The 22,649-nt window shown below is 39.5% G+C and overlaps 1 protein-coding gene across 4 annotated transcripts in view; it reads right to left on the bottom strand.

The window, feature by feature from the left end:
- astn1 (astrotactin 1) overlaps positions 1-22,649 on the bottom strand; it is a 369,281-nt gene that overhangs the window by 171,661 nt on the left and 174,971 nt on the right. For all 4 annotated transcript variants that reach the window (XM_027282875.1, XM_027282876.1, XM_027282877.1 and 1 more), the window contains one exon: positions 20,513-20,640. In XM_027282875.1, coding sequence (XP_027138676.1) covers positions 20,513-20,640 — 128 coding nt within the window. The remainder of the gene's footprint in view (positions 1-20,512; positions 20,641-22,649) is intronic.

Here is a 22,649-nt window from a genome sequence, read left to right as displayed (position 1 = left end):
TCTTTCCTGCATTTCATTCCCCATCTCTCTCTCCCCACATTCCTCTCACTCTTCAGCTGTCTTTATAAAATAAAGCTCAAAAAAGGCCAAAAATATCTTTAAAAATAAATAAATAAGTAAATAAATAAAAGTAAAACAAATTAGATAAGACACTCCAAGTTGTCAGGCACAACTGATTTTCTGACAGTTCATTTCAAACAAGGCAGCTGAAACTTTCTGAAAGCTACAGTCAGCGGTAGGAGAAGTGTTCAGATGTTTTACTTATAGACAAAACGCAACACTAAGGTGCAATCAGTACAAAGTACAGACGGACTGACAGAAAAAAAAATTACTTAAAGTATCAAAAGTAGCACTCATTATGAGTATTATGAGTGCATCCTGTCAGTGTAATATTTCATACATTCCTGATTTGTTATTACTCAAGTATTCAATTCTGGTGTTCTGAAGAGAGCTCTGACCTCTAACTATTGATCGATCTGTTTAGTAGGAACTGGAGAAGCCTCTTGGATGAGAGGTGACACGTCTTCACGAATCTACTGTACAACCAAGTCCAGTTGCCCCAGATCTAACCCTTTTCTAAGAAAGATGACCTGGACCACTGAGGACCTTCACAGAATTCTGCTTAATAGTTACTGCAATATAATCAACCCACACAGGTGGTCTACGCTTGTGTTGCCCTATTAGACCTGCTCAGACTACACTTGATTGACATTGTTGTACCCGTTAGGTCAAGATAACCTCCCTGGTTATCACGCTCATTAGTACATGCTCAGTCCCTCTCTCCTTTTCTTTTCTTAGCCTGGTCTGTCAACGCCCCCTTCGGTCTTTTCACCTCACCTGTCATTATGTCCATAGTGTCTGCTGAGCCTGGATACACTGTCTGCTGAGCTTGGCTAGCTCCCTAGCTAACTCCCTATCGGCATTCATGCATACCAGGCCTAGTAGGACCTCCTAGTGGATCAAAAACGCCTATAGTACAAACACTAACAGTCCCACAGTGCTCTGAGCTCACAGTCCAAACAGCCTGGCTAAAACATCTGAGCTAATGTTAGCTAACAGCACCTATAGTTTGAAGTTGTTGTTTTTTTTTACTGTGCATCAGAACACTGTGAATCACAGACTTGATGGACATCGGATGGAGGACATCAGAGGACAAACCATAAAATATGATGATACGACTTTCACCAAGAAAAAGAGTTACACACTTCTAGTGGCTGATCGTACCCAGAGTACAGTGGCAGAAACAGTCTGACAGATACCATTCACCTGATTACACATCAGTGTAGCTTCAAAATAATACATAAATAATAAATTGGATATTTAATGGTTGACAAGTTACATAATGTTGCTTTAAACAATTTTTTCCTGTCGACTTTGACTTTGTTTTTTAGTCCAGAAAAGTCCGATCCAATCCTGTGGCAGTGAGTGTGAAAACAGTGATGAGTTCTGGTTCCAGTCCAGGTGTCAGTGGTCAGTGTGGTCACAGCCAATATCGTGATCATAGAGAAACAGCCAGAGCACAGATTACTTTTTGACAAAGCAGACAACTCTGTTTTATGGAGCTGCTAAATAGGTCAGATTATGAGTAGCACAGGTGACGAGACTCCCAAAACACACAGCACAATTTCAATAGCAAAGTTTCTGGATGTGAACCAATAGACAGAAAAAAAAACCTCAACACCACTTTTGATTTCCATTGAGAAAAAAGGAGAAAAAACTTCTGCCATCTTTGTTCCAACTCCAATTAGAGTCGGGGAATGCAAATTGAGTTCTCTTGTTAACATTTGTGACTGTGTCCCACCGGAAACATGACAGAAAATATCAGACAAGTTCAGGACTTGCTTATGCTCGACACTGAGAGCACAGAGCTGACGGAATCCACAGCCTGTCCAAACACCCAACAGTCCTCCTGTAAGTTTGGCTTACAGCTGGAAGGGGTTTGTTATTTTAGTCGCTTCTCTAAGGAAGATTCATAGGAATGAGCTCAGGTAGGAAAGTAATCTTATGGCTCATAGAACCCCATTAACTAGCCTAGCCTGTGCTCCATTTCACTCTCGGATAAGTCGGGGAATGAATGATTTAGTGGGAAAGAGAGAGGGGAAGAGTGAGTGAGTGTGGAAGAAGTAAAGAAAGTCAGGGTGAAAGTAGGCGTTATCCAGCAGGCCTATTCTCTAATCTAATGGGAAACTAAATGTAATACAGCACAGCCCTGATTTCTTCCCCAGACAATTCTGATAAGGAAAAAAATATAGCTGGAACAAAATGTTGGCCCTGAGAAACGATGAGCAGACACCATGGGGATGGTTCCGTTACAGCCTAGGCCAAATGCTTTCCATAATTCAATACAGGCCTTCACCACTTGTGCTCGTCTCCATTCAGGCAGGTACTTTTCACAAAATGCTTACAGTAATCCTAACATTACTGCTTCTATAGACCATGCTCAACCAGAAAATGTCTCTGAAGTAACATTTAAACCGTGCCCAAAGCTAACATTAGTGTGAACTACTGCTAGTGTAAAAAAAGAACGGGTTTAAGCCACGTCCTGCCAATCCTCTTATTCCTGGAGGCGGTGTGGTCCCTGGCCTCTTTTCTCTGACCATTTTTATGTCATTTTCTGTTCCTCAAATAGCACTTATGTGGTGGTGGGACTCCGCTCACTGAGAAATCCTGTGATAGTTAGACGTGCCCTGAGGAGCTTTAGCCATGTTGGTAACATGACTTTAGGGATAAGAATGCTGTAGGTCAGTCCACCACTTTGGTCAAGCTGATATATGATGATAATAGTATATACAACAGGTATTGGATGGCCTCTTAATTTGTAACTTTACAACAACTTTAAATCACACAGGATCCCACCATTGACTTGATGCCCTGGCACATAATCTGTTTGTCTAACCCACTTCATTTAGAGCTTAGCAGCACATCAACACTTGTCAAAAGTCTTGAAAACTTTTGGATATCTTGCAACAATTTGGTTATTTTTGTTCCAAAAGATTGTAAGAATTGTGGTAATCTTGTGCCCCCTGTGTACTCTAACCTGTCTGAGATGAATGCATGAAGCCGTTTCTGAGGTCTGAGAGAAAAAGTCTTGTTTTGATGTATTTTGAAAACAACAACAACAACAACAACAACAACAACACAGCTCTCATTATATCAGTATCCAATAGAATGCCAAGATTTCAGACTTCCAGATACTGAATGACAACACATTAATCTGTATCTATATTTCTGTGTTAGCTTCAGCTGTGAAAAGATTCTAGATATGCAGCAATTTGTTTCATTAATACAGTTTACTAGTTTGTTAACAGGACATCATGGAGTAGATGATGAAATGTTGTCAGCATATAAATGCTATATGTTATGTTTTATTATGATGGTGCAGGCCAAATGACCCTTATATGACCCTAATCCCATAGAAAATATTTGTCTCTGCAGATTTGAAGCTATCTCCTGTAACACAGAAATCAAACATACTAAACATTATATACTAGATGAACATTAGCATGATAACATTGTGGAAAGGCTAGCATTCTGCACACATCACCATTGTGCTTACTTAACTTAGATCATAATCGTAGTCTGGATTTTATATATATATATATATATATATATATATATATATATATATATATTATATATTATATATATATCCAAACAAAAGAAAATACATATATATATATACACACACACACACACATGTATATATGTGTGTATGACTAACTAATATAGCAAACATCTAACAAACCCAATGCATTATCAATAAGGCCCAACATGTGGTAATTAGGCTGGCAGATGTGGCTTATGACAACTCAAGGTGACACGCTTTTCATTTCCGCTGCGCTGAAGGAAGGCTGAAGGGACCATTGTTGCCAGCAAATCAAAATAAGATGCCAAGAAAGTTCAGCAGATACCTCTGTGCTCGCATGGTCACAAGGCCATATGCTTAGACTTTAATTATGAGGGACTTGGGGAGAGAGGGACTCTGGGTTGAACTATGAATCACTGCCACTCTGCCTGCCTCAAAAGCCCTGTTCTGCTGGATTTAAACACTGCCCACAAAGATCCGCCCCTTTCTATGAACCCAGTCCTGATGCACGCGTTAAATAGACAGCTGACACCGCAGTTTGCTTTCATTCACACCTTGTCTGTGCCTAATTAAAATCTGACAATATAGAATGTTTACGGGTATGAGTACATGAAAATAAATGAGTGTTGACTGTGCACACAATGCTGCACTGAACCCAGCCAACCCCACCTGAGACTGAACCACTGAAGCATTACATGGATCCAAACCCACTGAGGGCAATCTCATTAGGATTATGATATGTACAAGAATACACATACTATGCATGTTTAAGCAACAGTCACAGTGAGAGTTCACATTAGTTTTGCATTAGGGAAAGTAATTACAAGTGGAGACTGCAAATACTGCTGTAAAGTTGACACTCTACGTGTGAATTCTATCTACATTCAGAGGTCAGAGGCCTGTAACTGTAGGCTGTATAAACACCTTATAACTTCTACAACATCTCTGCATAATAAATTAATAATTCAAACTGTCAGACCTCAAAAACCTAAATAATCAGGATTCAGACTAAAGTGAAATAAAACTGTGCCAACAAATGAAGGCTCTTGCTTCAACAGAAGTGAGTCCTGACTTAATCTTAAATCTTTACACAGCAGTAGCTCAGTCTGTAGGGACTTGGCTTGGGTGGCCAGTTGAAATCATGGACCACAGTATGGAGGGTGGACTGGTAGCCAGTTCACTTCCTGGGCACTGCTGATGTGCCCTTGAGAAAGGAACCAAACCCTTAACTGCTCCCATGGCGTATCTATTGTATTCTATTTTATTCTGTAAAATATCAGTTAGATTGTTCTGTAATCGGTTCATCAAAGAGCACAACTATTCACACCTATGAACAATGTAAAGTCACCATTTAACCTATTAGCTGCATGTCTTTGGATTGTGAAAATTAACAGAAGTCTAAATTCTAAATCCTCAAATAATAATTAAAAAAAAGTATTGGAGTTTTTTGACTAGATCATTTTTCTCAACATTTTGACAGAGTTGGAAAAAAAAAGTTGGCTTGCTTGCAGTTTATTTTATATATGTTGAAACGTCTACTTTTATTTTGAAGGACAGTCATACACAATTATATTTGCAGTTTCTGAATCATCGCATCAGGGGAATAAAACAGTACCACTCAGTACAGTATATCCTATTGTATACATGAGCAAGAGAAACTAGGCGTCTTTCGATGTCCCTCTGGTGTAAGTGATGGACTCTACATGCCCTTCACCCACCTCTGAAGACAAACAGCTCACACTCTGTAGCCTACAGAGCACACAGCACGTCTCAGCAGCCCAATTCTTTTTCAGATATTAAAAACAAAGTGTGAAGATTGAAAGCTTGAGTCTCATTAGGTCTACAACACGCCTCCTCACACTGACCGCAGGTGGCTACCATGCAGGCAGGTCTGTGTCACAGGGACCTCCAGCCTGAGCTCCTTCCCTCTGGCAACATGCTGTGACCCCCTAGCTGTATTAATTATCCCATCCAATGTTGTCAGCTAATTAACTGACGTTTAACAGGAAAGGTCTGCAGCAATTTCAACTAATTAATCAGTGTTGAGGAATAAATTAAAACCACTCCTAAACATTATTACCATTAAGGGTCTTGCATTCAAAAATTTATTTTATTTACAATGTCCTGCAAATAAAAACAGATAAAAGAAGTGTTTAAGAAACAAAGAAAATATGGTAAAGTCATGAAGAGCATTAGCGGATGTTATTAGTTCATTTACACAACAAGAACTTTTCCAGAGGCTCAGGAACCTCTTTAGCAATCGATGTCTAAATAGTTCCTCAGCCATGGTTCCTGAAAACTCATTTTTTTCTGAAAATCCAGAGCCACAAAGCTGAAGTTTGCAGTGCTGAGCACCGCTCATTGGTTAAACACAAATACAATTTGCACTGTGTACTGCATTCACACAGTAAACATTAGAATCAATACGAGGATTAGGTTTGTCATGTTTATTTGAAGGTAACAACAAAGTTAAGCTTCAGGCTCCCCAAATGCTATAAAAACTGCCGAAACCTGCGTTGAATGAATTTTCAGTGTTCAGAGTTTTTCCATGTCTGCATCTATTCATTACATCCGTTCGAGCGTCACAGCTTGCTAATCTCCACAGTTCTTCAGATGTAATGGAAATGTAAGCAGGATTGTGCAGCCCTGTCTTTCTACTATTATGTTTGTGTTTATGTATTATTATTTTTATCAACATAATGGGGAAATGTTAAATAAATAAACTGAGTGGATCACCAAAACACTCAATGACTGTTTCCTCATGATTTTAAACATACAACAAGAAACCGATGTCTCCATGTGACCTACATACAAAACAAACCATCAGTCAGAAGACTGATTATTTCTATGTAGGTATTCTTAATGGCCACCAGGTGTAAGATACTTTTCTAAGATAATAGATGGCGCGTTACACCGTAATCAAAGGATAATTAAAGACATTGAGTTGGACTTTGGAGATTTTGTGCTGCATTAAAAAACACAGTAGCAGTGACGCATAATCTGGCTTGTGTCTTCATTCACCAAGAGCAACGCAGACATGCATGTGTGGGAGATGCAGAACCTGGATAAAAATAACTGAAGAAATGAAAGAGAACATTGATAAGTGCATTAATGGTCCATTTATGTCATATCATCATCTTCTTAACAAACGTTTTTCCATTCCATCTTTTATATTTAACATATATTTCTTGACATTTCCACCACATTTGTGAATAATAAAGGCATATCATATTTTTTTTGAGAATGACTGACAGCTTCTTTGTTATGCACAATAGCCATACTTATTCTAGTAATTAGCTAACATACTTTTAATCTCAGAATTATTCCTCAGCATCAGTGAAACATCAATGTGTTTCATTAATTTACTCTGCTACATGTGTGGCACCGTAGCTCTCAATAACATACAGTGTAAGTAGAAGTACTTACAGTAGTAAGTCCAATTATTGTGTGTTATATGTACACATTGTGGGCTATTTCAGAAATTTTTGAAGCAGCAGAATCTTTTGAACTTGGTTCAGAACTTTTCAGAATAAAAGCATTGCTGCAAAACTTTCTTTTGTTGTCATTTTGTGGTCAAAATCACTGAACAGGTGCCGATTCTGTGGCTAACTGTTGCCACCGAGACGGTGATCAATTTAAACCAGGCACTTTCAGTATAACTTTTGGTCCGCGATTGTTGTGGAGAAATTGCTGAAGTCAAAGGTCAATGGTGAGGTCAGGAAGGAAGAAAGTGTTCAGGAGCCTCTGATGTCTTATGCTGTATTATTTATTGACGCTTGGCCAAGGAGAACTAGATACACTCTCATGGTGGTCAGACTTTAAGCCCCAAGATAACAGCACAAATACTATACGCCCAGAATTATCCAAAGTGAATGTATTTACCCATGCAGGTGTTATTGTCAACATATTCTAGTCTGGAGACACAGATGTTTATGTTGTTTATGTCAATGGGACTGTCAACGGCAAACTATCTATTATGTCTAAGCAGGAAGCAACAGGTCTCTTCGACCCTGGCCACCACAGTGTTGAGATAGACTAAAGTCAAACAACTAATACTGCTGAGGACCTCAAGGCCCACACGTGACCTTGTGTAACCTAAGGATAGAAAATTCCATAACACGCGGGTCACCAGTTGCAGTCCACTGCTATAGTTCCTGGAAATATAACAATGTGAATAATTAAGTTGCCATGCATGGGCAGGAAAAAATTGCCTCATGCTGTATTTCTTATTGTGGGAATGTTAAAATAAAAAATAAAAAAATACATAAAATAACTAATTATGTAAGAGTCTCCATTAATACTCAATAAATCATCAAATATTATAATGCAACTTTTTCGCTTTGAAAAATCTGATGAATATTATAAAAACAGACAAGCTGTATATTTCTCTTCTTGTTTTATACTACATTGATGTAGTCATGATGAAGTCGATTGAGTGCAATGTCAACACTCTGAAAACAGGTCAACAGACAGAGAGGACGAGTGAAAGACACAGAAGCACTTAGGAAGAGAGACCCATGGAGACTGACAAAGCATAAAACTAGTCCAGTACAAGGAGTGCAGTGACAGAAAGTGTTATACTGCCTCCACCCCCTTTGGTGGGGGAGTGTGGCTAAAGTGTAGCAACATCAGGTCAAAGCACAGTGCGGTGGTTTGTAGTGACTGTGCATGTGTGAAATAAAGTGTTTGTTCGTGTCGGACTGTTCTGTACAAATGTGAGTCTGATAGATCATGCGGAGGAAAAACACAAAAGGTATAGAAGCTACTGTGTCAGCATTAACTGTTTATGTTTTCCCCTGGGGGAGGTGGAGTATAGGGGAGGATGAGGAGGTGGAGGGAGGTGATGACAAAGCTGGTGAAATGATGGGCCATAGATGCCCTTCACCAACCTCTGAAGATGAACAACTCAGACCAGCAGCGGGTGATAAAGAGACTTGTTGTGTGCAGGATCATAAAGGTATTTCATCGTTTATCCTCCATCTGCCCTGAATTAGTACGGCAGTTTTTTTCTGTGCACATTTAATCTTACACAAAGATTTCTACACAGGGGCGTGCTGATCACTCATAATAATTGCCTCGAAGAACACAAATGTTATTTATTGGGACAGGTATATATGTGACAGGAAGTAAAACTGATGACATTTGTATGAGGAATATGTCAGTGAACTTAGCCAACAGATCACCCTTGGTGATGCCGTTACATCTCTCATTTGATACACATGAACTGAACAATCTAACCATCCTGCATTCCTGTTTATCCAGTGTCAAAGACTGGATGGCAGCTATATTCCTACAATTAGAATTATTAGTAATACTACAGGAGTTTGATCTTTGGTCCAAATTATACATTGTTGCCCATAAAGTTGGAACAATTTTGTTTTTGGACACATTCCTCTTTTTAATTCATATTTATACACATCAGGTTAATTGTGGTTTCATTTTCATGGTGATATGTCTGGAAGAGATTGATCAATAATGTTTTGAGAAGATTTTTCCAACTTCATGGTCAGCAGTGTAGTTGAAATTCTCCCTTAATCCACCTTGTGGTCATTCTTGATAGGAACTTATCCTTTGAGCAGCACAACAAAAATATCTGCCAGGCTTGGTTTTATCCATTAAGACACATGTCCAAGATAAATACTGTTTTTATCTGCTGAAACGCCAAACTGTAGCTCCTAAAATGTCCACTTGAGGCTGGCTACAGAAGTGAGTCAGAAGTGAGTCAGAAGTGATGTTAAAATGTCCAACTTCACAGCAGAAATACACATGTTTACAGCCTGGTACAAAAAACTGTTTTGATAGAGACAGCTGAAGAGTGACAGAAATGTGGGGAGAGAGATGGGGAATGACATGCAGCAAAGGGCCGCAGGTCAGATTCGAACCCTCGAACATCGCTCCAGTTTTAGCATCACTGCACTGGAATACATTTTAAAATGTTATTAATGACCTGTAGGCCACCCAGAATGTATAAAAATAACTTCTAACCTCTTACAGTCCAGCCAGACCCCTAACATCAGCTGTGTAATCAAAACCTGCTCTGTTCACCGAGCAGACTAAAAACTAAGGGACAGCATGCATTTTGGAATACAGACGGTGGCACGGTGGTGCAGTGGTTAGCACTGTCGCCTCACAGCAAGAAGGTAAAAATAAAGGTTGAATATGAGCATGAATGGTTGTTCGTCTCTATATACGATGAGCTGGTGACTTGTCGGCCAGTGTCAGCTGGGATAGGCTCCAGTGAGACCCTAGTGAGGATAAGCGCTTACAGATAATGGATAACGGATGGTTTAGAACAGCCAGACTCCCGCTGCCTTTAAGAGTCTCCTTAAAACTCAATTTTACATTTTTACATGTTAAAAATGTTTTACTTTTCTATTATCACATCACTTTCATATATATCTGTATTTCCATTTTAATTGCTTTGTATCAGAACAACTTTTATATTTTGTTTTATTTGATGAAATATGTGCTTTACTCCTTAAACGTTAACTGCTTCATATGAGCATGACTTATTTCTGTATGAACCTATTTCTTTTAGTTTGCACTTCCATCTGTTTAATCAAGCTCTAAGCTGTTTAATTATGTGTTCTAACCACACGTAATACTTTTGAATATTTTAACTTGGAAAGCAGTTTGTGCTTCAGTATGAAAAGAGCTATATGAATAAAATTATTATTATTGCTGCTTTGCACATCATGGCTTTGCGGCCCTCCAACTTTAGACACAAACTAAATATTACGAGACAAATATGTTAAGGGTCAACTTAAATTAAAACTGGACCTCTTTCCTGTTAGATCAGAGATGCATGCATGAGTTTAAAGCTGACTTTAGATTTTTTTAGGACATAAGAGATAATAATGTAATCGAAACAATCAACAAGCCACAATGTTGTAAACATATAACGTTATAACATAATATGGTAACATATTTTTACTTCAATGTCAATTAAAAAGAAAAGAAAAACACTTATTTGTGGCCAAGAACATTCAGTAGCATATTCTATCAGACTAGCTTGAAGCAGCACCGCTCCTCCAGGCTTATGGTGTGAAATTCTTGCATAATTCCTGATATATATTCTTTCAAAGCTCTTTGTGTAAAAAAAAAAAAAAAGTGTAGTCAGGCGCTATCTGTACATCCATAGCACAGAATCTAATTATTACATTAAATTGCAACAGTTATGTCATCCTCTGCAGCTGTGTCAGTCATCCCAGGCTTCAAAGACACAGTTTTACATAAACATGGTGTACAGTAAATTGATCTTTAATCTTGTTTCTCTGTCTTGTACTGTGTTTGATGCTTTATGCTTGCTGTGGGAATCACTGTGTTCATTTTATGTCTTCATTTTCTTAAATCTTCATTTTAATAATGTAACATTAGGATATAAATTATTATGCAACAATAACCAGTTAATGGGCAGGAGTTCCAAATGAAACAATCCTGCATGTTAATGGACAATTCTGGGCCATTGATTTGATGTAATCAATGTTTCCACTGTTTATGTGAATAAATAATAATGGAATGGAATAATAAAAGACGTGCACAGTGATATCAAGAACGAAGAAGGGAGAGAAAGAGAAATGAAAAAGATCATCATCCAGTAGTAGTAGAAACATGAGAAAGAAAGGTTTTAGTCCAGTTCAAATTTAGTCAATTTTTTGTCCATTCTTCATGTCATTTTAGAAATTAATTCCTGATAAACGGCTGCTCAGCTCCAATTTGATGTAATTTACAGAGTTTCCTGAAGGACAGATTAGACTAACAACTCACTAAAGTAGCTAACTGCTAATTAACTGCTGCTAACTGGATTTGCCATTAGTAGGCAATAGAACTGAGTTCAAGCATAGCTTTTGATGCAGGTGTCACACCACTGGATTACTGGGTTACATATATACATATATACACACACAACTTTTAAACAATTTTAATCTCACCAAAACTCCCAAAAACACACCACCAAATCGGCCCTACGAGCCATGACTGTTGTCTCGCTTAAGAATTCGCTCCAGAATGTGTCTCTGTGCTGAATAAATTATAGCCCCTGCATGTTTTTCAAAGTAAATGCATGCTGAATAATTGCTGCGCTCCAGCACACTCTGCATCTCCACTCCCCTTAAAACATTGACACCGTACTCACTGCCTCATCTGCCTCATCGTGTCCAATCCACATTTTGACTAGAGGGCTGTTGTTGGAGGATTTTATCTTGAAAACCACTGGGAGAAAGGACGAGGGCCCCCAAAGGCATGACCTTCCCTCACTGCCACCAATTATATCAAGGCCTTATAAAATATAGATTATGTGCCATCTCGGTGCTGCCATATCTAAAGGCTTGTAGCACAGGGAGTGCACGGGGAGGCCATTGGCAGACCCTGAGGGGAGGCCATGTTGAATATGACAAGACAAGGAATACAGTAACACAAAGGATGACCTTGATGAGGAAAACTTGGCCGCTTCTGGCTAAGAAAAAAATAAAAAAATAAAAAAACAGGCTCACTTCCAGGGGACTGTGTGATCAATTCAAATCTCTATCAGGGCTCTAAATATTAAAATGCACTGATTGCAATGATATTCATTACCCTAAACTGCAATCTGGACCAATAACCATGTATTATTAATGGACAGGAGTCGAGTTTGGAACAATTGGCATTTAACTTTGTGTCTTAACCTTTCAGCATAAATGTCAAGACAAATTCTAATAGAAAAAGTTTGAAGTTCATCCGACAGTGATTTCATACATTTCAGCTTAAGTGTGTTTCTGGGCCCAGTTATATTCAAACCCTGAAAGGTGGTGTGAAAGGCGAAAAGATAAGATTTACAAACTTTGTTGGCAAGATTTCACATTTCATGGGGAGGCATGATAGAAAATCATAAACAGCTTTGCAGGTCTCACCTTTGCTTTACACACAAATCTGTACTAAACTCTGTGAATCACAGAAAAAAGAAAAAAAAAGATGTACCAGTGGCAAGATCCGCATGATGTGATCCGCAGCAATGCAACAACACAAATCGTGTCAATAAGAAAAGAGTCTTATTTCAAAGAAGTAAATCTTGCCTGGTGTTTTAATTGAATATGAGCTTGTGTGAGGAACATCAGGTGTATCAAAGGTTCCTTATCATATCACATGGCACTACTAACAGTGATAATGCAGAAGAGATACTGGATTTAAACATCAGACAGCTGCTGTAGTTTGGAAAAAAAAGGCTGAGTGCCACAATACCATTATATTCAATTACATTGTAGGTATCACCATGGGATCTTCAATGGTCATATATAATCATAAAGGTACAACCATCTGTACAACCATTTGTCCTCATCAGGGTTGCAGTGGGGTTAGAGCCAATCCTACAACAGTGGGTGAGATGCTGAGCACACCCTGGACAAATCACCAGTTTATCATAGGACTGACACATAGAGACAAGTAACCATTTACACTCACATTCACACCTACGGGCACTTTAGAATCAACAGTTAACTTTTACTGTATATCTTTGGACTGTGGGAGGAAGCAGAGTACCCGGAGAGAACCCACACAGACACAGGGAGAACATGTACAGTAAACTCCACACAGAAAGGCCGAGGTTCGAACCAGAAACCTTCTTGCTATGAGGTGCGGAATGAACCACTCTTTGCAGAGCCTTGTGGTCTTGTTCTGTGCTCTTTCCATACCGGACAGGATGTTCCAGATGATGCAAGACTAGAAATTCCATCTGAGGTGAAACTGTCTCTAATGTGGTTTTGTATATTACCAATTAAATGACAAAAAGAGAACCTGGGACCTCCCAGCCCCTGGGACAAGGGGACCCAAGGCAGAAACCCTCTAATCCAAGCTTGGATCTGGTATTACTTTTAGCAATAGACCCCTTTGACCTCCCATAATACTTAACATAAAACAAAAAGTCCTGCTGAAATGTTCTCTCTACAGATCTGTCTCTCCCTTCTGAAACATAAACCCTTTTGTCAGCTATTTCTTCAAACCCATGGGCTTAAATCTGTGGGGATCGGCTGCAGAGCCACTGTGACTGGCAGGGGCGACTATTTCACCTCTGGTGTTTCCTGTTGCGTTACATCCGTCTGAACAGACACACAGACACCCATTCAAAGACACCGATGTGATGTGTGTGCTACAGATAGCGGAGGAAGTGTCAGTATATGTCTGCGAGCTGAGGATGAAAGCGGGTCAAGTCTTCCCTTCTGCCCTTTTAACCTTTATCAATGGATTCCCTTCATCTTGGCTCTGTTCACCCCCTGCCTGGAGACTGCAGAGAAAGATGATTTTCATTCATTCATTCACTTGCTCATTGCCTTTCCTTCCATGTTGCTTACTCTCCTCTCTCTTTTTCTCCTTCATTTTTTTTGTCTGTCTTCTGTCTTCTGTCTTAGCTCCATTATCTCTCCAGCTCCGTCTTAGGGGAAATCTGCTTAGCAGCCTTGAGCATACTTGCTTTCCAATTAAATCAAGATGTATTTGCCTTTCAAAAGCCTCCCTTTCCTCACTCTTTCTCCCATCGGAATAATTGATGGGGGTCTCTGGCCTCATGATGAATGGCTTCCAAGCCTGGAGATGAATAGAAAGATGAATGATTTCACCCCTGTGAGGGCCAGAGAGGGCTGGAACAAGGAGTGCTGACATTGTGACAAATACACTGACCATAGCAACCGAACCTAGTCGAATCAGCGAGGGACGGGGGGTGGCACGTGCTCATCGTGGCTCAACAGACGTTCCTCTTACTGACGCCGGCTCTGCATGTCTGGTTACCCCACGGACAATTACCTGAGCCTCGCAATTAACTGCAGGCACAGCGATAATGCTGACGGCCTGCCAGGAGACGAGTGGAAGTGGCGGCCAGCCAGCTAGCTGGTGCAGGAGAGCACTGCGTTGGGCGGTTGTGTTTGTGCACTCAGTGGAAATGTGAAGGCCAAGAGAACAGGTGCAGTAAGGTGAGAATATGCCCCAGGTGACTTTATGTGGATGCTGCCACATCTTTCCTGGCCAAGATTTCACAGCTGAAACAAGTTTTTCCTCTGCCTTCACACCACTCGCTGTCATACAGCTGAGAGGTAGCAAATGTTTATAAGAACAAATTCAATGAGCGTATGATGGGCCATCTGTTTTAAAGGGCCAATAAGTAAGACTGTTACTACCCTGCACAACATAATGATCATAATATATATCCATGTAGGGCATGAAAGGAGTTTTGATCAGTACCAATGACACCATGATTATATTGCCAGCTGGCTTTCCAAAACTTTCCAGACTGGGTACTTTTCTTACAAAAAACTTTCATTTGATGAAACTGAAATAATGAAATGAAATGAAATGGTTTTATTATCTTCTGCAGAAAAGTAGGCAGAGACGTAGCTGGAAATTTGAGTCCCATGAAAAATCAGACCCCTGTAAGCCAGATCTTTGTTGGTCTTCTCAAGCTGTGCCTCACACATTCAACTCCACCTTTCAACCACTTTGGGTCGTCTTCATTTATTTTGCCCCTCTAATTACCCAGCTGTCATTGTTGCAATTCCTGCTATTTACAAGGAAGAGACAAGGTAACTTGTGAATCAATATTTCTTTAAATAAAAAAACAACAGAAGCATTAAATATTCCTACATCTGATTACATAAAAGTAGCAACGTTATCATTTAGATGGAGTTTCTGCTCACCTAATGACTCAACTCTACTTTTAGCTGTTTTGCTGTCCACCAACTCACCAGCCAGCCTCTAATTTTATCTGCTGTTTCTGTGGGAGCAGGTGGTTTTTAAACCTTACAACAGTAAAGTCGAGTAGTGTAGAGTAGGGTTATAATTATGTGGCCTTGTCACTATGAGCAACCACATTCGCATACATGCTCGTGTGATCTATCCTTAATAAAGAAAATTGTTTATCACAGCTTTACAGACCAACAATTTGTTTTAACTTTCCGATAAACTTTTAATTGTGCTGTGATAAAATAACCTTTTGTCAAACTTTCAAAATGTGGACATTTCACAAAGTAATATACTGTAAAAATGCATAAATAACTTTATGTAATGCCCTAAGATCAGTGCGAAATGAAAGAGCTGGGGTATAAATGACATTAATTAGTGAGATGATGCAGTGACAGGCAGTATATATAAAATAAATAAAAATAAAAAGGCTGAAAATAATAGAAAAAACGCTATAAATGAATTATTATTTGTAAAGTATAGGATACCTTTGTGGAGGTTATGTCAGACGACGATTTAATGATGTTTTTTCAGCTTCCATGTTGGTGGGGAACAACTTATCTTTTTTTTTTTTATTATTTAGTTTTTTTATTAATTTTGAGATGTTTGGGAAAACAATGTGACCCACTCATAAAGATTATTTTGTAACTGTGATGCAGTGACTTGAATTTTTATCTTAACAGCATGCGAGTCATTGTGAATTGAAAATAAATGATCAGTATGTGTCACCTATAATAAAGATCTGACAGTCATTATTTCAGAAACACTTGTTAAAGTAAGTTTCGGGAACAAACAGGACAGATTGTTGTTGATGCATCAGTGACACACTGAAAAGTTACGTGATGTGGCAAAGAGAAATGTCTTAAAACATCACGACAATTTGCCAAAACACAGAAAAGATTACTAGTTAAGAAATGACTCACCAACACACACCGAAGGGCAAGAACAAGAAAGCTACAGTAGTATGCATCCCAGTTTGACTTTACTGAAGTATATCATAAGCTGTTTTTGTTATTTTGTTTACCTGGTGTATAAGAATAAGCAAATGGCCAAAACATGAACTCTCCTTTGTAGCACATTTGTTCTGCCTAAAGCAGCACTGGGTGCACAGAATGCTTGTCAGCTTTCATGAGGCATTTATACGATACTTGCATCACTTCTGACAAGGCAGTGGAACTCTGTGTCAGTTTATTGGGAAACATCTTAAATATAAAAGAGCTTGAGGGTAGTGTATTCTTTCCTCATGCCATCCAGCATCGCAGCCATAACACTGTGTTAGGAAGCCATCCAATCCATTACTTGCCTAAGAGTTGGGCAACACATCAGATCGAAATTTTACTTAAAAAGTCTGGAAAAGTATTGCTCCATGTTTGCTCACACAGTATTGTTCTCACGTTAACCACCACCACTGTGTGTAGCACTCATTTTGTGCCAGAATGCTCGCCACATATCAGTTTGACGTAGAGAGGCAGAGAAACAAAGAGCCAATTACACTTGGGATTATTAGGTGGCCACGTGGAGAGATTCCTCTACCCCTGGCGATATTTGCCATGGGACCTTTAAAGCAACAACTTTTCTACCATAATAAAAGTTGGGGCTACACACTGTTATTTGTACACCCGTTCTCACACCATGTCAAGTCACAACAACTATTTAATGTGATTTGGTTAAACTGGATGATGTTTTATGGGGAAATGTTTCATGGTTTCCCCTCTGATGATCTGCCTTAACTCTTGGTGATTTACAGAGTTTCATGATGGACAATAAATTAAACTGCTGCAAATCCTCTTTTGTTGCTAATAGCTAATGTTAGTTTAGTTTGTTAGCTGGGCTGTCCAGACTGTGAGCTCAAAGCACTGGGGGAATCTTGGTGTTTGTGTTTTCAGGCCTGCGGTGGAGGGGAATGCAGATGGGGAGCGGAGCTGGTGTTATGACTGAAGCTGGGCAACCAGGCAATGTCACTGGGTGCAGCAGAGTCTTTGTGATTGAAGAGGATGTTCACAGAGGAAGCTAAGATGACAAAATGGAAAGTGACTGAACAAGAGGTCACTGGACAAGAGTAAATCTGGAAGTCCAATGTCCAACAGGACATTGCATATTAATTGTTGCTAACTTGACTGCAGAGCCCTGCACATGCATAAATTGAGTGGTGCCAACAGTATGCTTGTTTGAAGTAGAGGGTCCTTTTGTGATGAGGTGGCTGTGAGAACATGTTGAACAAATTACCGGTAAAAGAAAATTAAGGTTTCAGCACCTCATTGTAAATACTGTAGTATTAAAGCTATAACTCCCAGCACATGTTTCTGATGGAACAGAGGCTAGTCCAGATGCTACATCAAGACTTTTCACATCCCTTCTCTTTGGACCACCTTATCGTACTTCCCATGCACTTTCTAGCATCAGGCATTGGTTCACTTCAAGCAATGGTTGAAAACTGAGTAAAATCTGCACGCTGTGCCACAAAGTACACTGTGTGCTTCTATGGCACCGCCATTGGATGCTTTGAAATGATATGTCAATTCATGATATAACTCTTCAATACGAGCGGCAAAGGCCCAACACAGTGGCATGGGAGTAGGAGTGATGCTGCGCTGGTCTCTGTTCTGGGCTGTGTGCACTGTGAGCCCAGGGGCGATGTAGGGATAAAAAGGTTTGAGCTGTGCCCAGAGAGGGGGTATTGGGGGGGACAGGGGCTCAGGGACGTGACAGCAGAAGATCCATTTAGATTAGACGGTTTTAATATCCTCTGAAGTTTCCAATAAACAGCAGTTGGAACCACTGCTGCTCCTTTGTCATTTGATTGTCCATCACCTCGGATGTAACCTCGGCTGATGTGGTTTTGAATCGCTGCCCTGACTGGCCTTGTATCTGCTGTTATATCAGCAACAAGCGATAAACCCATCCTGCAATCTGCTGCTTTCTACACTGTAAGCCAATTCAGAGGCACTTACACAGGTGCCTGGAATAAGTTTAGCCAGCAGGCTGCCTGAATGAGGCATTTCCAGGAAATATGCTGGAATTAAATTATTCATTTTACACTCTCTATTGTGGTACTCACGCCCGCACTCCAAACATGAAGAAAAAGGTTATTACTTAGGCAGGCAGTGCATGAGAGGATATCCTCTCCATTGCAGATGTCTTCATAAAATTCCTGCATGTTATACAGCTTAAAAGCCAAAATGTAATGTTTTTTTATGAAGACAACTTGTTTTTTTTTTTTCTGTCCAACTAGTCAATCAAACACTTATGCCCATGATTGCTCTGCATGGTTTCAAGCATTTAGAGCACAAACCAAGCAAAACAAAGTGAGGTCAAACTCAAGCAATTCCAACAGAAGGCCAAAGATTTGTATCCATCCATCTGGACACCTCATTATCTCTTGATATTTAGCAAGCCAACATTTGTCCTTCTTTTTCTTTTTCTTTTTTCTCCCTGTTTCTGAGTTAATGGCCAGAAATGTGAACGTGGATGATGTTTTCATGTGGCTTTGAAAAGGTTGTACTGTCATCCATCATCCACACATAAAGAAAAAAACAAAAAAACATTTATCATATAGAAGAGAGTATAGATGGGAACAGGTAAATTGTTCTGGAAGGCTATTCATTAATTCAGGAGTTTAAAGGCCAACAGTCAGCTTGATATCAAGCAATATGTTTTTGATATCTGACAATAGTGTAGTATGCTGACACAATACAATAAAGCACGCACTCTGCTACATGGGTCAATAGTCCAAGGCTGCAAGCGAAAGGTCTGAATGGAGTCCAAGTCATCAGCATGAAATTCACTCTGTTGTCTCTGTTTTATAAATCTTCTCTTCTGCTCTGCCCGAGAGGACAGAACAGCTAACAAGCAAAACCTAGCGGCCAACATAAGTCTGAAATATTTCTTTATGTACGTATTTAAGATTAATTTTTATTAGAATGTTTATAAAATATCTTGACAAGGAACTATGTCCAAGACACATTTCCCTCAGGACCAGGATCAAGTGGAATGTGTTACAAACGTCAAATATCCAAACAGGAAAGGCTTTGGGGCTGATCAGACAGTGGGCTGCTATAGAATCGCCTCTGCAAAGAGTGTGTGCAGTGAAAAGGCTGGTGTAGAACCAAGTGATCAAATATGATTGGCTGTTGCTATGTTTCTGAGGGAAGAAAGTGCATAAAAATGGTTCTTGGGTTGCCAACATAGTGAAAAAGGCAAACAGTTTGGTGGGTACTTATGTCTATGACTTACACGTGAGGTGTTGCTGCTGGTTTGTGTTGCTATATCAACCTCCCACCTCATCCCACTGTCACATCACATCTACTGGCATTAAAACACCTTGATTTGATTGGCTGACTACGTCAAATGTGACATTGACAAGCATGCTTGAAATACATCAGTGAAAATGTGTCAGTTTCACTTTCTGATACAATATTCATAATCTGCCTTCCTCCTGCAGTTTTTGCAGTTGTTCAATATTCATAAAATACATCACAAAGTCAGTTTACTCAATAATATATATTTGGGTCCTTTAAGGAAAAGCATTGGGAACCAGTGGGTTAAGGTACGGCTCCCAGCCAAGCATTAATCAAGGTATTGTGCAGATGTTGTAAGAAAACTAATGAAATATATTCAAGACTCGCCAGATTTGTTAATTCACACTATTTCATATTTAGATTGATTAAAAAATGTTAATCTGAGAAACATTATGTTCATTCCTTTTGAAATGTTGTAAATTAGTAGTATATGAATGTCATTTCTCAGAAACAAATTGAGTTCAGACTCCAACAGTGACAGTAGTGTGCTGCTGCGCTAATTAACAAGGAACCTTGTCACAGAAAACACAATTTTTCACTGCAGTGATAACAACACATCATCACAGCTTCCAGCTTGTCCACTTGGATCATCTTGTCTAAACATGTTAACACCAATGGGAGTCAATTCTTGAGTCAAGTCTCAGTTACTGTTGTGGACATTAGGATGTCTACACAGGGGCCATTATAAATGACGTTTATGGGACTGTGTAACTTTCTACTCTCACCCTAACCATGGCAGACAGGCCGAACATTATAAATGAAGGCTGAAATGTCAGAGTATATATGCAAAGACCTTGGGCTACTCACTCAGCATAACGCATGGAGAAATTGTTGTTTTGTTTTGAGTAATGAAGCTTTTTCGACAGTGATGAAGTACTATTGCACAGCTGTGAGCTAACAGAGTGAACTATGAAATATGGTTTCATACCTGTGAGGTATTCTGGGTCAGGCACGGGGTCCGACAGCTCCTCATGGCACTGAACCTCCGTTGGCACCGATGCCACCACCATGCCATCTGGGAGCTGCTGCTCGATGCCTCGGGCAAAGTTCTTCTGCCTGGTGTTAAGACAGAAGACAAAATGGGAGGTCCTGTTTAGAGACCGAAGCACTCAGTCATTCAACAAAGGGAAACATGAGAAGCAAGTATGGAGGAAATGGATAAAAGGAGGAGGTACAATCAAGATGAAGGTAAAAAGGACGTTCAGGGATAAATGGTCAAAAGTGACAGTATATGCTGCAGTCATCTTTTCAGTTCTTTCAGTGTCATCTTTTTCTCTTGTAAATGGATGTTGACAAAGCAGGGTCAGAACAAACAAGAATTCTGCTCTTTATCTGAAAATCTTCTGTTCTGAACACAGCCACAGACGTGGATAATGGTCATGTAAGGACGACTGCTCTGGCCTTGTTGTAGAACTTCATCAATATGACAGAGACAATCAGTCAGTGAAATGAGCGGGTGGTAACATTCATGGCCAACTGTGGGAGAGGATATCAGGCAGATACATGTGCACCCAGTTTCACACTGATTAAGATTTATAAGACCAGCATCATGCTTTTCAAAAGCATGTCATAAATCTAAAACAAAGCATGCACATGCATACTTCTCTCTTTTTAATATGGCCATAGTCACCGAGACATCTTCCACTGGTCTGTGGACTACAGTTTTGAAGCCTCAAGTTTGGTATTATGGCCACTGCCATCTTGGTTTGTTGCCTAAAGTGGCTATATTTCAATGGCATGATGGAAATAGGGTGAATAAGTATCACTTTGCCTTTATCATGATTAGATATGACTAAGAACCAGTGGACACATTGTGGTAGCAACTTGTCAATCATAGTAGCCACACTCTAAAGCAAACCCTGCTTTATAGAAGACTAGTATACTCTAAAAGGGACCATCGCTTAGTTATATTATTCTTCAACGAGGTTTTATTATTTTTATGCACCAATTCATCAGAACAAATTCATATGTGAAAACCTATTCGGCAATAAGCCTAATGGTGATTCAGATACTGATGTTTTCAGAATGGCAATATTTGTTTATTGAATCTTTATTAATGCAGAGAGACAAATGCAAAATAGTCAAAAGAAAATGAATGAAAAGGATGAATGAAGGCGCTGAAGATTTGTTTAAAGATGGATAAGGAAGTGTGTTTTTCAAGTGTCAAATTGCAAAGCAATACTTTTTGGTACATCATTAAGGGAAAATCAATATATACTAACAATTATGCAGCACTGTACGGTGTATTGAAGTGACAAAGTCTCACATAAAGCACGTCATTTTTCATTATGTTGATTGTTCTGCTGCAACGTGACTCATCGTCAGTCTGAGAGCTGATGTCCTCATTTGTCTGCTGCTGTGAGTGACTCTTGGTTGAACTCATTTTGTCCACTCCATCACTCTTTGTCTCAATGCCAGTTCGGTTCAACAAGGTTCCACAACAGAATGACTTCAATAAATCAGCAACGCAAGTCATTCGGGCGACTTGGAACCAAAACTGATGAGACTATATCTTTATTATACTCATGTAGAGATTCAGAGTACTGCGATTAGTTTGACTGGTGTTTGATCGACCTCTCACAGTGTGGCCACGTTCCCAGACCTCAGCGACCAACTCAGTTATTCTTGGTGATAGGTGGGTCAAACGCATGAAGATGCAGGTGGCAATAAATTGTCCTTTAACATACTGGCTTGGAGCCCACAGTGCAGCTCTAGTAAATAAGTAAACAAGATCTAGAGTGTCTTAATTATCCTAAATCGATGTTCTTCTCAGCTGCAGGGCTTCTTCAGACAAACATTTCTATTAAAAATCTGTTTAAAATATACAAACAAGTACTAAAGGTTCTCAGAGTAACAGTTTTCCTTTTAGTTTACAACACATATAATATAGCATTTGATTCATGCAGTGCTCTGGACCTGAGTTGTGAAATAAAAAAAATTAAAAAAGAGAAATATTTACAAATTACAAACTGTTGTCTTTGGGAAAGTCACAGCTCGGGAACAACAGAAACCACTGGCTAGATTAGAGACAGCGTCAAATACTAGCATTCAAATGACATCTATTT

Source organism: Larimichthys crocea, chromosome X (assembly GCF_000972845.2).
Source record: "Larimichthys crocea isolate SSNF chromosome X, L_crocea_2.0, whole genome shotgun sequence".
NCBI classification, from domain to species: Eukaryota; Metazoa; Chordata; class Actinopteri; family Sciaenidae; genus Larimichthys; species Larimichthys crocea.
The sequence above is the reverse complement of the archived record's forward strand: the minus strand, read 5'-3'. Positions and strand labels throughout refer to the sequence as shown.